The 16,182-nt window shown below is 39.6% G+C and overlaps 2 protein-coding genes across 4 annotated transcripts in view; one reads left to right on the top strand and one right to left on the bottom strand.

Moving 5' to 3' along the window:
* The window catches only part of wdr25 (WD repeat domain 25), a 37,658-nt gene extending 30,743 nt beyond the window's left edge, over nucleotides 1–6,915 (top strand). The window contains exons 5-7 of the mRNA XM_012851949.3: nucleotides 4,576–4,746; nucleotides 5,081–5,221; nucleotides 6,453–6,915. Coding sequence (XP_012707403.2) covers nucleotides 4,576–4,746; nucleotides 5,081–5,221; nucleotides 6,453–6,674 — 534 coding nt within the window. The 3' untranslated portion in view covers nucleotides 6,675–6,915. The remainder of the gene's footprint in view (nucleotides 1–4,575; nucleotides 4,747–5,080; nucleotides 5,222–6,452) is intronic.
* Nucleotides 6,916–14,175: 7,260 nt separating this feature from the next.
* LOC105917206 (brain-enriched guanylate kinase-associated protein) overlaps nucleotides 14,176–16,182 on the bottom strand; it is a 66,923-nt gene continuing 64,916 nt past the window's right edge. For all 3 annotated transcript variants that reach the window (XM_036150720.1, XM_036150719.1, XM_021310271.2), the window contains one exon: nucleotides 14,176–15,813. In XM_036150720.1, the coding sequence (XP_036006613.1) occupies nucleotides 14,281–15,813 (1,533 nt within the window). In that variant the 3' untranslated portion in view covers nucleotides 14,176–14,280. The remainder of the gene's footprint in view (nucleotides 15,814–16,182) is intronic.

Below are 16,182 nucleotides of genomic sequence, written 5' to 3'. Positions count from 1 at the left end.
TTCTGTTGCGCTCCTTTATGACGTAAAACGGGAACCCTGGCGCATAAAACTGACCACTACTACAATGGCTGAAAGTTTTTCTGTAGAAATAGCTCAGTCAATTATCAGTCAATCAGTCAATAAAGTAAAAATAAACAAACAAACACAAAAGTGATAATGTTATGATAAAAACGTCATACTATGAGAATTAAGGGGGAACATTTCCAGAATAATCACAGTTTGCAGAATTATTTCACTCCTGGAGTAATAGGGCCAGGTTAGATTATTTTAAATATTTTTATTCTTTAGGAGAATAAATTCATGAGAATGAAGCTAAAGGGATGCGAAAATAAACTTGTAATATTACAAAAAAATTACTACAAATACAAAGTATATTCAGAGATTAAAGTCCCTCTGATACTGTTTAAGTGACTGAGTAACTGCAGATTTGCCACATTTAAGATGGCGGACGCTCTGACGCATCGCAGCATAGGCAGAACCCGCCCAACGACGCGTCTACTCTTATATTATGTCTATGGTAGGGAAAAAGTTATGGGAGTCTTCTTCTATGTTTAAGCCGCGAACAGAGCCAATAGCTCCCCCTGGAGGTGAATCTGTGCAGCAAGGAGCAGCAGCAGCCACAGTGGCTTTTATTTTTAGGTCAGAAGACAATACCTGGTTTATAATATTGAAACTTTACATTGGAATATTTAAACATTCATTCCAATGTGTTATATTTAGCTTAGATGATTTTTTAGCTGTGTTTTATTACTAGTGCACTTGCAGCACCTGTGAAATCATGGGAAGTGTGACTGTCAAGAAGTTTATCAAGTTGTAAATGCCCTGCCCTAATATGAACAACATTTTTCCCCAAAACGAACGCCTAACATAAACATTAAGCAACACCCAGTTGACAGTGATATATTTAGCCAGCTGGATAGACAGGTGAAAAGTAACATTTAGATCATAGACCTTGTCGTAGTAGGGAAATGGTGGGGGTGGAAAACAATAAAAAAAACTGGAAAATGTGGATTAATCCCAATTAGTATCAAACTATTATACAACAACGTCACAGCTGCATGTTTTCCAAATGTGGTGCAGCCTTAACAACACATGATATAAATTAGTATTCAGTAGTTTAGAATATTATTGAAAAGTTAATTTTTTTCAGTAACTCAGTTAAGTGAAGCCCATTGTATGCATTCATTACACAAAGACTAATGTTTTCAAGCCTTTATTTCTGTTATTCATGAAAATGTATTGAATATGAGTGTATATTACACTATTATGTGCTCAGAACTATGGCAAAATGCAGAAATGTTGTGTAGCAAAAACAAAGTAATTCAGTCGCTGCCAGACAGATGGCCTCAGATTTGACTACAGAAATCCTTGGTATACTGGTCTCATGGATTCAGTGACTGACGCATGAAGCCCAGACTGTGCGGCTGAAACCTAGGGGTAGAAAGTCTCTCCTCCACCACTGTATGCTCATCCATTGGTACTCTAAGTGAGAAGGTGTGTTTGTTTGTTTAAATGTTGAGATTTGTTCTGTGGTCCAATTTGGACAACGATCCAGAGGTAATCCAGAAATGTTCTGGTTTGTTCAGGGATCAAAGCTTGCAAACCCGCCTTCTTTGTCTTTGAATGTAAACACTTTACCCAAGCAATCCTGGCAAACAAGCCTTCCTTGCTTATCTTTTCTGACCATCCTGCCAGGATCTTTAGCGTTTGACATGCTCAGAGGTCTGCAGAGCGTGAGATGAAGCCCGTGATTTTAAAAAAAAGGTCATCTCAGAGCATTTATTTGTCTGATATTTGGGGGAACACGCAGAAATGTCAGCTTATGTGAATCTGTAAGTTTTAAACATCTGTTAAACATCTTGCTATAGATTGGGAACTTGATTTCTTTGGGAAAGACATAAATAAGAACACTTTAATGTATGATACAATGGAGTAAAAAAAAAAAAAGGCTGTTATCACTTCTTAATTTTTACCATAACCGTTTTTTGTTACTTTACAGTTCAGGCTCAGTTATGAAGTGAAATAATATAAATATAGAATAATTAATGATTATCTCCATTGTGTGGCACTATAAAGGCACATATTAGGGTTTGTTCTCTTTAGCTACATATCTGCACCACCAGATATCAGACCACACTGCAAAAAGGGAACTAAAACTACGTAAAATTTCTTGAAATTAGTGTATTTTTCCTTGATTTGAGGAGCTAAATAAGACCTTTTGTCAATGGAATGATTATTTTTCCCTGTAAAATAAGATAATTAGATATCCTGCACTTGAAATAAGATGGAAATGAATTGTTCCTATTTTAAGTGCATAAATCTCATTCCATTGGCAAATAGTCTTATTTACCTGCTCTAATAAAGGAAAAATACACTGATTTCAAGAAAATTTCACTTACTTTTAGTTCCGTTTTTGCAGTGCAATAAGAGAGTGGAGAATGCTGCATATGTTGTCTTGGACTAAGTCATAGTTTATTTGTTCAAAATCATGGAAAGCTCTACCCTTTGGGGATGTTTTACAACCAAGAAAATGGTGCAGGTGGTTTGGATGTTTTTCTCTCTTCAAGAAAAAAAAGCATCAAACTGACTTCTGCTAGAGTGAAAACCAGATATTTACTTCCACTGTGTGAAAACCTTTCCCGTTTTAGGTCACAAAGCATTACCAAAATGGTTTCTAATCGCTCAACATAATGGGAATATCCAGCCAACACGCGGTTCGGGTTGGAGTCAGGTTCCCGTGTCACAGAGATGATTATGTTTTAGTGCGAAATGTGCAAATCAACCCCAAATCAAATGAAGGAAGACCTTGTGAAGATGCTGGCTAAAGCTGGCATGAGAGTCATTATCCACAGTGAAACGAGCTGGCTGAAAGCCCCCTGAGCAAAGGACGAAGCCACTGCTCTGAAAGCCACATGAAGAGACAAGTTAAAATTTGCAAACGCACCCAGGAGCAAAGGCCTTAATTTTTAGAGACAAGTTCTGTGGTCTGATGAGGAAAAATTCACGGCTTTGGCCCTACGGACAAACAAAGTGGAGCATGGAAGAAGCTCGCAATCCTGAGAACGCCATACCAACAGTGAAGTAAGGAGGTGGCAGCGTCATGGTCGAGTAGTGCTCCCCCTACAGGACCTTTTGAAAATAGCACTCGTAAACACTCGCTCCTCAGCAGCTGGAGAGACGGAGAGAGATGTGTGTCTGTATACGGATAGAGGGTTCACGGTCAAAAACAAGCCCAATAAACTGCAACCTCTGACTGACCAAAATTACACCAGACTTAAAGAAAAAACAAGCCAGAAATGGCTTATGAAAAGCAGACTTGGTAACACTGTTATTGATGCCAATGGCCTTTCATTGGGCTGCTGTAGAGCTGTTCGTCTTACCGCAAGAACTGCCTCTGGGTCGGAGGCATGGAGAGTTGCAAGTGTGTCTCTTTGCCCAGAGACACTAGCCCCATTTACACTACCCTTTTTTAACCGATCCATGCCGAGTTCGAACTGAGCTTGGATCAGTTAACTAAGCCGAGCTTGGTTCTAACGACCGTTTACACATTACGCTAGCACGGTTCCTCGCCTCCTAGTGACGATCTACGGTACTACTGCTCTCTAGGATTGAAGAAGGGACTCAAGCAGATAAAAATGTCGACATTCAGGAAGTTATGCTTGGTTATAATTGTGATATTTTGTTGTTTGCGGAGAGTCAGGCAAAGAAGGCAACCTTTGGTGAATTTACTTGACAGAGTCGGCTTTTGGGAAGTGGATAAGACAAACGAACGTCTAATCAGGGCTTACGAGAGTTGGACTTAGGTTCCAACTCTCAAAAACTTACAACACAGCTATAGGATTAATTCCAGCCAATCATCACCTTAATTCTCACCCCATTCGGGTGATCAAAACATTGTTCCTTTAAGCCAAGCCAATAACAACCCTAACAACACCCCGTTACAGAAGAGTGGACCAGTTTCGGTTCAATCTGCTGGCTTAATGACTTCAACGACCGCCCATTACTAAGGGGTGGTCCTGTTTCTGTTGAATTTACATGTTATCTAAGCCATTACAAGGCCTTTGTTTGGCAGTAGTATAAAGCTTGTTACTCCACATTACTCCAGACTTTTTGAATTGAGAAAGCTTCCTGGAGAGGAAGCGAAACGTCTTCAACTACGGAAAACAAGTCCAGTTGCTTTGTTTTTTACCTTTTTTTGGAACTGGAAACAAGTCGGCCTACAAACTTGACTCTGCCTGGAGGAATGGGCGAAGAATCCAGCAACCCGTTGTGAGAAGCTTGTGCAAAACAACCCAATATGTTTGACCCAAGTCATATGAAATAAGTAAAAAAAAAAAAAAAAGTAGTTATCCTGGCCAGTAGAAATAATTTAGGTAACCCTAAAAGAGCTAAAACAAGAAAATCTGTCTGATTTAACGTCAGGCTGTGCAGGAAAAAGATTTTCTGAGTCTTTTATGCTTTTATGTAAATATCTGATTTCAGCTGTAATCCTTTAAAACTGAAGGTCTTTCAGTTTCATTTCTAAATAAATACAGGCATGCTTACATATGTGTTCGCCCTGTTTTGCATTCGCAGGTTGTGAAAGCCTACAAAGCGGCCATCCAGCAGACCCTGGACATCCTGTTTCTTAGAGGTGGGAAGGATTTCATAACGAGCTCGGACTGCGTTAGTCGAGACTCCGCCGACCGGACCCTCATCGCCTGGGACTACCAGACCACAGCCAAGGTCTCCAACCAGCTCTACCATGTAAGTAGTTGGTGAATGAGGGAAATAAAACTAAACTTAAGCAAGTCTGACAGACTCATGCATGCGCCTCCGGATCTGGAACAAGTTAGAAACAATGCTTGTAAAGCTGCCATGTGTTGACAGCAACGTAGCGCTACACTGACAACTATTCAGAAAACCTTTGTGCTTGCTCTGGATTTAACCGGTTTTCACTTTTCAACAGCGTGTCAGTTTCTGAATGGAGCGTTTTTATGCACAGTCAGAACATTATTCAACCATAATGCGGTATTTATTGTCCTGAAATGGCTTTTTTCGGTTTTAAATGTTTTGTTACATTATCTTATTTTGCCAACAGGAGCGTTACACGTGTCCAAGTTTGGCTCTTCACCCACAGGAGGAGTCGTTTGTTGCCCAAACCAATGGGAACTACATGGCACTGTTCTCCTCCCAGAGGCCCTACAGGATGAACAAAAGGCGACGATTCGATGGACATAAGGTCGGTAGTACCAGCAGTGCATTTTCCTGCAAACAGTGCCTTGCAAAAGTCTTCACACCCCTAAGACTTTTCCAGAATTTCACACATTAAAACCCCAAAACGTGTGATGGAGCAACACAAAGAAGCACATTGATTGTCAAGTTAAAGGCAAAATATACATGGTTTAGATGTGGTATGATTTTATGTTGTTCCTCTTTTACTGCGATTCCACAAAATAAAGTCCAGTGCAAGCAACTGCTTTCAGAAAGTAAACAGAGTCTACCTGGATGTAATATAATCCCAGAATAAATCAAGCTAATACTTGACAGTCATTGTTGAAAGAAAGCCTTAAGAGCCCTTGTTGCAGTTTACGGTAAGATGTGTTCGGACACACCGAGGAGGTTCAGCTTCCAGCAGGAAGACGACTCTAAACGCAGCCAGAGATACAAAAGAACGGTTTAGATCGACGCAGATTCGTGTGGTAGAAACGTCGCATTCAAAGGCTGGCCCTAAATCCAGAATCTGCGGTAAGGCCTGAAATGTGATGTTCCCCGGGTGTCTCTATGTGCCAAGCTGTTAGAGATGTACCCCACAAGACGTCCAGAAGCTAAATGGATGGATTTTATTTTCTGTTGATTCAGGAAGGTGAAAACAAATGTATGCAAAAACTACACCATGTTTGTCCTTTGCTGTATCTGACCTGCTGATACTGCTCCGATACAATGTGCTTGCCTCTGAAATGCTTTTCTTTCCTTTTGTTTTTTGTTTTCATAAATAAACTTGCCTTGCCTTACACGTTTCAGATTAGTAATCGTTAAAACACACACAGACGAGACCCCTGAAAGAGCATAGGTAGATAGGCTTGCATTTTAAATTGTATATATATTTTAAATTTCTGTATACTAAGGTTTCAAACCACAGAAAAGAAGCTTCAAATTTAAAGCGTCCATTTAATCTTCCTCAACTTTATGGTCAACAGAAAGGGAAGAAAAAACTTTTCCACCCAAATACTGAGAAAATGGTTGAAAGAAAGTCTGTAAATCATATATTGAAGATTCTGATAGTTAATATTTGAAATACCAACACGTTCTGTATGCTTTTCTATTATAGTATTGTTATATTATTTTGATTAGACTAACGAGAAAAAATAAATTAACCCTGTAGAGGTTTAAATCCTGGACCAGAGTTTTCCTGGCAGTGATGCTAAATATAAAACATTGATGTAATCCAACATATCTATATTTTTCTTCAGGTGGAGGGCTATGCTGTGCAGTGTGACTTTTCCCCAGATGGAGCCATACTGGCCTCGGGGAGCTCCACAGGCTCGGCCCACTTCTACGACTACCAAAGTGGGCGCGTGCTGCACTCGGTCCAGGCTCACAGCCAGCCCTGCCTGCGTGTCTCCCAGCATCCCGTCCTCCCTGCGACCGCGGCCACTTGTGACTGGGCGGGCGAAATCAAGATCTGGCACTGAGATCCGAGTGTGAAGAAGTGCATTTAATGTTTTAGCAGCAGAGAATCCTCTGATTGCGAAAAAAACCCCAGGATGCACAGATTTAATATTAAATATGTGCAATGAGAATAACCTGTAGAAAAACATGCTCACTGTAAAAAGGAACTAAAATGAAATACAATTTTCTTGAAATTTACATATTTTCCCTTGATTTGAGCAGCTAAATAAGATTATCTGCCAATAGAAGATTATTTTACCCCTAAAATAACATAATTAGATATCCTGCACTTGAAATAAGATAATGGAGCTAAGTTGTTCTTATTCTTAAGTGCAAAAATCTCATTCCATTGGTAAATAGTCATATTTACCTGCTCAAATCAAGGAAAAATACACTAATTTCAAGAAAATATTACTTTTAGTTCCCTGGTGCAGTGAGTCTATTGTGCATTAATGCCTGTAAAAATACACACTGCAAAAACAAAACTAAAAATAAGTAAACTTTTTTTGAAATGAGTGTATTTGTCCTTGATTTGTGCAGGTAAATAAGATGATTTGCCAATGGAATGAGATTTTTGCACTTCATATAGGAACAACTCATCTCCATCATCTTATTTCAAGTACCAGTATATCTAATTATATTATTTTAAGGATCAAAATGCTTATTCCATTGGCAGATCATCTTATTTATCCGCTCAAATCAAGGACAAACACACCAATTTCAAGAAAATTGTACTTATTTTTAGTTGCGTTTTTGCAGTGCATTATTACTGTATATTGCAAAATGTTCTATTTTTGATAATAAATGTCCATGTTTTGTGTCTTAAAACATATTTGACGTTGTGGTTGATCCATTCCTTCATAATCTTTAAGGTGAGACGGTGCTTAAGTGGCTAACGACTGCTTGAGATGTAAGAACCTTTAGTGTTCAAATTATGAAATATCTGAAATAAAGTGTTAGGCTCCATATTCAGACCCTGCACTTCTCAAGGTTTTGTAAAATAAAAGATAATAAATAAATAAATCTGCAAGCCAGTTTAACTACAGTACTCAAACCTGTAATTTTCTGCTTTTACGCAACTGACAGTTTAATGTGACATTTTCTTTCAGACTGGCAGCTTAGAGAAGCGGGGAGAGAGATCTGAAAAATGAGGTCATCATCTATCAAAGCTCTGCCAGGTTCCTCCAAAATACTGGTGGTTAGAAACCAGGCGAGAGATGCTTGCATCCAGCAGATAAAAATATTCTTAAGATAAGCTGTTTTGGTATCTTGTGCTGAATAGTTATCTAAGCGCAAAGTTGTTGTTTCTGTTTAAAAAGTGAAAATAATGCTGGTGTAAATGTGACAAACATCTTAATGATAAGGGCAGCTAATATCCATCTAATAACACAGAAAATAGGAGAAAGAGAATTTACTTTTACCACTTCAGCAAAGTTCAGAGAGATCCTCAGTTTTTTTTTTACCGTTTCCAAAAGCCTAAAAGATTTCAATGTGTAAATTAATGTCGTAAAATAAAGATTAATGATGTTGACTTTGCTAAAATAAGCAGATTAGCTAAAATGAATTCATAAAAAAGAGAGTATTACGATTTTCATCCGCTGTGATCATCCAGATCAAGACTTTAAGATATTTGCTATTTTTTCTTGTCTACTATAAAAATCTGAATACCCTCTTTTAAGGCCCTGCCTTTTCTGATTGCATAAGTTCTAAATCTGTGATGTTCTGTTGGTTCAGGGAGGTCTTTATGTCACTGAATATTGTTGTTTTCCATGAAAAACTTCATTATAAAATCTTGTTAACAAACAAAAGCTGCTCTTGTTTAGCCGGGGTAAATGAAGCCGTACAGATGGTGCAGTTCTGTGCCGGAGTATTCACATTAGAAACCACAACACTGCAAAAACTGATCTAAAAATAAGTAAAATGTTCTTAAAGTTAGTGTATTTGTCCTTGATTTGAGCAGGTAAACAGTTTATTTGCCAATGGAATGAGTATTTTTACCCCTAAAATAAGATAATTAGACATCCTGCACTTGAAATAAGACGATGGAGATGAGTTGTTCCTATATTAAGTGCAAAAATCTTATTCCATTGGCAAATAATCTTATTTACCTGCTCAAATCAAGGACAAATACACTAATTTTAAGAACATTTGACTTATTTTAAGTTCTGTTTTTCCAATGATCAATCAGTGTCTTTTATAGGGATTTTATATTAAAGACCCAAACCAAGTAGCTCAATGCTGTGGGATGGAAAGAAAACTGTTTTAGATTTTTTTTTTAGGTTTTTAAATAAAAATCTAAAAAGTGTGGCATGCATTTATATCCAGTCCTGAAGCGATAATACAGAAAATGTTCTGCATGTTTTAGGCGTGTCTCTGCTTCAGCTCTCCTGATTTGAATGATTGCACGATCTGCAATAAAGTGCTGCAGAAGGATCTTAATCATCCATTTGTTTAAGTCAGGGGTGTCCAAAGTTTTCAGTACAGGGGCCAAAATTGTTAAGTCAAAGGAACTCGAGGGCCAAAAATTGAACACAATTTTTTTTTAAAACCCCAATTTTTTTTTTACCTGCTCTACAAAATATTTAGTTCAATTCAATTTTATTTATCTAGCGCCAATTCATGATATACATCATGTCAAGGCACTTTACAAAGCCAAATTCGATCAAATCTTAGAGATTGGCCAAAAAGTTTCCTCTATAAGGAAACCCAGCAGGTTGCATCAAGTCTTGACAATTATTTTAAATAACTAAATTAGTCAGATTTTTGTAGGAAATACATTTGTAAATTATTGTAGATCCAAAATTTAAAAAGGGTTTTGCTCATTCGTTGTATTAATCCAGTTTGCAAATTATTTTGAATAATTTAATGTGACTCTTTAACAATAATAAACTCTCTGTTAGGTCTAGCAATATAAGAACAGTATTTGGGTCAGTTGTTCTTTGAAAACACTTGCTGTAATTGGCCAATTTTAATAATTGCATTCAAAGCAGATTTTAATGCAACCATTTGAGTAATTAAATGTCATTGGATAAATATTACTATGAAATTAAAGATAATGTCAAAAGTGCTTATTAAAAGATGAATGTTTGGTGTTCTACTTAACATTTTCAATTTTAGGATTTTGACTTTTCTGTAATAATTTTGCCCTAATTAAAAACTAAAATCTTCCATCTGCATCAGACACCTGTGCTGGTGGACCAAATCTTTCTGGAAATGCAGTTGGGGGCATAATGGGGGCATAATCGCTGTATATAGGGCATAATGTGTACTAAAATCTGCATTTAATCTGAACAGAGCACCTTCTTCCACATGTTTGCAGTGTCCCCCACCTGAGTTTAAAGTTACCATTGTTCACATAAAATCCTAATTAAGTTTGTTGTTACATGACAATATTCAAAAAAGTTCAGGTGATATTTTTTGGTAGTGCAATGGAAATCTTGATCAAGGGATCAATGATGTCAAATAATTGTCCAGTAAGTCTGCAACCTTTTTTCCAAACACCCATCTTTATTAAGTAAATAAACATACAGCAAAAAATATATATAACCATGCATCAGACAAACAAACATGTTGACATTTAGACGACAGGCCTGCAGGTCCTAGAACAGGGCTGTAGGGAGGACATAACAGAACCACTTCAGCCTTGTCATTCAGGGTCAAAATGCTTCATAAATATAACATCAGCTAAAACTAGATAAAAATAGTCGTATAGGTATAACAGTTATATATGTAGTATCTGCTTTTGTACATTGTTTCAGCAGCAAAAATATCATCCCCTCTGTGTGGTCGCTTATTTCTTCCCACCCTCTTGTTATTCCTACATCCCACCGGTTGGAAGGATTTTTTTTCGTGTTTCTGCGTCATACAAAAATCTTTAAAACGGCTCGAGTCAGTTCCCAGATCTGTGAGAAATAAGGAGGTAGAGGCAAGGCGTTCCAAAGCAAAACCTGTCCGTCACAACGCTTAACAGCAACGCGTCCGTTAGCCTTCCCTGGACCGACGGAGGAAGAAGACGGTGGCAGCTTGGATGGTGCAACCTTGTCCTTTTACAAAATTTACTATGAGTCTGAATTTAGTCAGAAAGCAAAACCACCCGTCTGCAGCGCTTCGTTTAAAATATACTACAGGGCATGTTATATTTAGGGCCTCCTATTTTTTATTTTATTTTTGCAGCCACCTACGGGCAGTGTTGTAGTCAAGTCACTATGCCTCGAGTCCGAGTCCAGGTTCGAGTCACCAGTGTTCAAGTCCAAGTCATTAAAAAAAATCTGAGTCAAGTCCGAGTCGAGTCACTTATTGATCCAAGTTCGTTGTAGGAACATGCCGTGACATGATGTATGACATGAAGCAGTAACATTCCATTGCACTAAAATAGATATTGCACTAGATATTAAAATCATACACCAAATAATATTCTAATGACATATTAAAATTATAGCCTAATGATCGAGTCTTTTTCTCAATTTCCGAGTCAGAATGATCTGAATGTAGGAGTCCGAGTCCAAGTTCGAGTCATCAGTGCTCAAGTCCAAGTCAAGTCACGAGTCTCTAAATTTAGCTAATGACTCGGACTCGAGTTCGAGTCTCGGACAACACTGCCTACGGGACAATATATCTATTGATGTGGACATAATGCATCTATATTTATATTTTTTTTTCACAGTGTTTTCTCTGAAATAGCCTAACTGGGCATGCTGGTTTAAAGCAACACAGTGACTGGACAGTTGAATACTCAACCCGGTGTTTTTCAAGCCTTTTCCAGTTCCTCTATTATTTGTTTGACAGGGGGGGGGGGAAGCTTCGGCTAAATGCAGCTGCACATTTTACTTCGGCTAACAGTGGGCATCGGTGTCGTAGAGGCGCTGTGGAGAAATTTGGACGCATTTGTTGGATTTGATTTCGTTACAGGGAAACAACAAATCTTTCAAATAAATTTGCTAGCCACCAAAGCAGGTCTGATCCTTCAAAGATGTGCCCTGTGTGCGCTAGCAGGCAGGAAGAAATGTAAGAAAGATTGTGTTCACATGGAGGCAGAGGAGCTCAAACATACAGTATGTACACAGCATATTGAGTTTGTAAAGGAAACCCTTCTGTTGACCTAGAGAACGGGGTTAAGGCAACGTGTCCTGGTTTAACTACTGTGCCGTACAGCCACCCAATACATTTGATTTTGATACAAAAATATGAAAAAAACTCCAGCTGTATAAAATCAAACTCCTATTTATGCTCCTACTGTGCTATTATCTGTTCATTTGGTAGTTAACACCAGATATTTATACACAACATTTTTAATTCTCGCTGTCTGGCTTTAAGTCAGACCAAACTTTTACTGTTTTAGGTCAGTCCAGATCACCAAAAATCCTCTCTATGTTGTTGAATTTCAGGAAATGTAAGCAAACCGCTAAATTTCAAGAACCTACTACAGAAGTCTCTAAGGAATTAATGTTTAGGAAATAGACGTAACTGGTAATCCTAACTGACCCAAAACAGGAAAGGTTTTGTCTTATTAGATTTGGTGTCAAACAGCGCGCAAGTAAAAAGTTTATAATTTTATCCACAGTTTAGTTAATTTTCTTGTTTCAACTGCACTATCTGGTTATTTCTAATGAGAGGATACATTGTTTCACTTGTGCAATTTTAGCTTTCTTTTATTCTATCATCTACATGTTTACATATAAGAGAATAGTGTGTTCAAGTTTCTTGTCAACTTCTAAATGTAGCTTGAAGAAGAATGAGTTTATCTATGTATAAAATAATAAATGGCAAATAAAGCTAATTATTACAATGTTCCATTTAAAAAAAACTGGTAAAAAATAGACCCTCATTGTACATTATACTTTCAGATAATGTGCCTGTGTAAAATGATTCAGTTTTTGTATTTGTATAATGAAACATGCATATTTCTTTCCGTTTATGACTAAATTAAGATTTTTTTTAACAGCTTGCAGTCAGCACAATCTACAACACGCTATAAATCTCTCCCTAACATGAGTAAATAGGACACTCCATAACACATGTTGACCATTATCATCACTAATGGTATTTAAAAGGCAAATATATATTCTGTCATGAAAGCTGTAAAGGATGAAACGTAAATAAATCCCAATCAGTCCATCGTTTTTTTTAAAAAGTGAATGAGTAATTCTGTAAGCAGTTCTTTGCAACAAAAAAGTCATTTGTAGCCACAACTGTTAAAAACAGGTAGAGAATCATTTATTGTGGCATACATAACATTTTAATGGGAGTAGCTATGTGGCCATTTATTATCAACAGAAAAAAAGGATGGACTGAGGACTTTAACACAAAGATAAGTGAGAAACCAGTTGAAGATCGTGGATTTCTCTTCACCCATGAAAAATAGTGTCCCTGTTGGGGAACAAGGCCACCCCGACCACTGAGGTCACTGTGTAGGTTGTTTGTGAGCATAAAGTCACTCAGGTAAGAAAATGCTTTCCTTCACAGCATTTTTGTACTTTTTATGTGCCCTCTTTTACTAAAAAAACCTCTGTAGATGTCTTCTGATCATGTGAAGTCAGCAACGGTTCTGTCCAAACTATCCTCCTTGTTTAGGTGCTATAATAAGCTTCAGCACCTTCTGTGTCGGAGCCAACTCTAGGAGTCAGTGGATTTCTCATCTGGAGCTGCGTTCAACCACCGTGTGTGTAGCATTAGCCTGAAGTGGAGCTACATTACCGAAGTGCAGTTAAACACTCCCGAGTAAAACACCATTTATGTGGAGAAAAGTGAGACTTGCACAATTACTGCGTGCTGACCCATGCCTGTGCACACTAGAGTAACAATGCTGGTTGAAACCAGAGCAGACATTACTAAGCACATCTGACTTGTGCCAGAGTTTGAGTGTTTTAATTTAAGTTTTGGATGATAATGTTGACGACTTATGCCCTTCAAACAGCAGTAGATGATTTGCTTGCAGTGCAAACAGCATACTAGTGGTGCTGATTAATATTCCCGTTGCTGGAAAAGCAATCAGTAAAACCTTCTTTACAGCTGGTATCAGGTTGCTACAGTGTACCAAGATGCACAATATAAAACATGTCACAGACTGCATGAAGCGTGCCTTGGCTAAGATACAAAAATGGGACAACAGCTTATGTTATTCATATTAAATAGATATATATGTATATATAAGTATGTGTATATGTATATGTATATATATGTATACACATATGTAAATATATGTTTTTGTATATTGTTATTTATATATTTATAAATGTTAAACATATATATTTAAATGAATAAAATGCAAAATATTTCAGCACATGACTTTCTCAGTACTTGATAGTTTTAGAACATAACATAAAACTATATGGCATTTGACATTTTAAAAGTCTTAAGCCCCCCCTGAACATGAGAAAATCCTCGTTATTCGATGCTGTAGCGCACATATTCCCTAGTTACTGAGGGGAAATAGGGAGTACCAATATGGCGGCTGGTGGCTTCAAAGTGACTCGTTCAAACAGACGGTGATTAGTACTCCAGTGTATTATATAGCTCAGTGCTTAACACCCTATATCACAAGAATGTGTTTGCTTCGGGGGGAGACATACATGGCAGTACAGATTGGACTCATCATCATCATCGGCATGCATAAACTGAAGCCGTCTGCGCTCAGTTCAAGAGCGTACCGTACAGCTGTGCCTTAGTCAAACTGTCCTTCCTCGTCAGTCCCGTGCTCCCAAATTTTTTGTATCTTGGAGAGGTCTTCTTTGGGAGTGCGGGGCCCACGCTGACGGCGGAGCTGGAACTCGGCCGGGGACGAATGGTCGGCCTCGGGGCCGGGTAGTGCTGAAGGCTCGAGGCCTCCAGCGAGCTGTGGTGCAAGGACTCCGCCGAGCTGTCCACGCTCAGGTTCACGTAGTCCTTCTTGGCGCTGTTGGCCGTTGCGGCGCCCCCGCTGCCTTCCCTGTCTTTAGAGCTCCCTGAAAGGAACAGACTGCACTCTGAGTCTTGGCTGTCATCCTTGGCTCGGTACAACGCGGAGGTTTTCTCCGACTTGCGGTGCTCCTTGTGTTTGGGGTTGTGGCTGGGTGACGGGGACCCGACGGAGAAACAGTGGTCCAGCGCGTGGCCGTGGAAGACGTCGTCTCCTTCTTGGAAACTGCTGTATAGAGACTCTTTGAGTTTGCCGGAGGGGCCCATGGCAAACTGTCGCTCGGAGAAGCTGTACGGCGAGATCCGCCCTGGGATGTTGCGATAGGATGCGAACGTGTGGATATCCTCCACGCTGAGCTGCTTCCAGCGGACACTCAGGTCGTCCTCAGGGGCCTGCACGTCACTCCGGCTGTCCACTCCGCCTTGGGCCTGGCCCAGACCTGTTGTTGAGCCCATGCTGTGGGAGGAGGCGAGGCGAGGCGAGCTCGAGTGGTACGGTTCGCTGAAACACGAAGCTGTCCTTGTGTATGATGGGGAAGTTCCCTTCTGGGGGCTCCTATTGGCCACTATACGCTGTACGCTGTGTGACTTGGAGAAGCTGGGAACTTCTTTGTCGTATGAAGACAAGCCCTTGTGCTCATAGTCCCCGCTTGCACCATCGCGCCAGTCCATATAAAGACCCTGGTGCGAAGAGGATAGAGCGGTGCTGGAGGTGCGCCCGCCGCCGCCGCTAACCGCTCCCTTCTCATCGGATGCGAGGCTGAAGCTGGAGTACGAGCTAGAGGCAGGGAAGCTGCCAGTGCCAAAGTCATCGTGGTGGTGGAAAGACGGGGCGTCGTGGTGGGAGAAACTGCCAGACTGGAAAGGATCATCGTCTGGGTTGCTCTCCAAGGAGGTCTGGGCATGCAGCTGAAGCAGGCCGGTGCCGTGGAGGTCGACACTCTGCCTGCGCTCCGTGTCCTGCCAGCGCTCCGGACAATAAAGGGCCGTGTCACTGCAGTACAGGTCCGACGTCTTGTAGGAAATCCGGCGGTTCAGGTGATCGCTGCTTCCTGTTCCTATTAGAAAGTCTCCATCCTGAACGTGGGAGCTCGATGAGCACGTAATAGGGGAATCGCTGCCGGGTTCAAGCTTTTCCAGAACCTTGGCGATTACAGCTGTGGGCACTTCCTCGGGGTAATTGGGCTGGCACATCGCTATGGTGGCTCCTCTACCTCGGCAATGTTTCTCCATGTAGGAGCTGATGCGCTCCTGGAAATCCAGCGGCAGCTGGAGAAAAAGAAGCCAGAAAACATGGCAGATATATGATGAAACTGAAACGTTAAAACTTTGTTTCACACCAGTGTTTAAAAAAAAATAAAAAAATTATTAGACGTGCTCAGGTAGTCTCCAAGGTTAAGGAATTAAATCTGTCTTCCACAAACTTGTACGTACTGCATTTCACTTTTTTTTTGCTTGTACTATGTGTGGTATTTATGTTTCAGTTAAAAAATATATTCCAAATACATAAAGAATTTAAAATAGTTGCTCTCTGAACTGTCTTGTTCTCTCTCCGTCTGTCCTCAGGAGAAAAAAAGAGATATTTTCTTTCTCTGAATTAACTGTGTTGAGGAAAGCTACTCCTCCTAATTACAGACG

The sequence above is a fragment of the Fundulus heteroclitus genome, chromosome 19 (assembly GCF_011125445.2).
Source record: "Fundulus heteroclitus isolate FHET01 chromosome 19, MU-UCD_Fhet_4.1, whole genome shotgun sequence".
NCBI lineage: Eukaryota > Metazoa > Chordata > Actinopteri > Cyprinodontiformes > Fundulidae > Fundulus > Fundulus heteroclitus.
The sequence above is the reverse complement of the archived record's forward strand: the minus strand, read 5'-3'. Positions and strand labels throughout refer to the sequence as shown.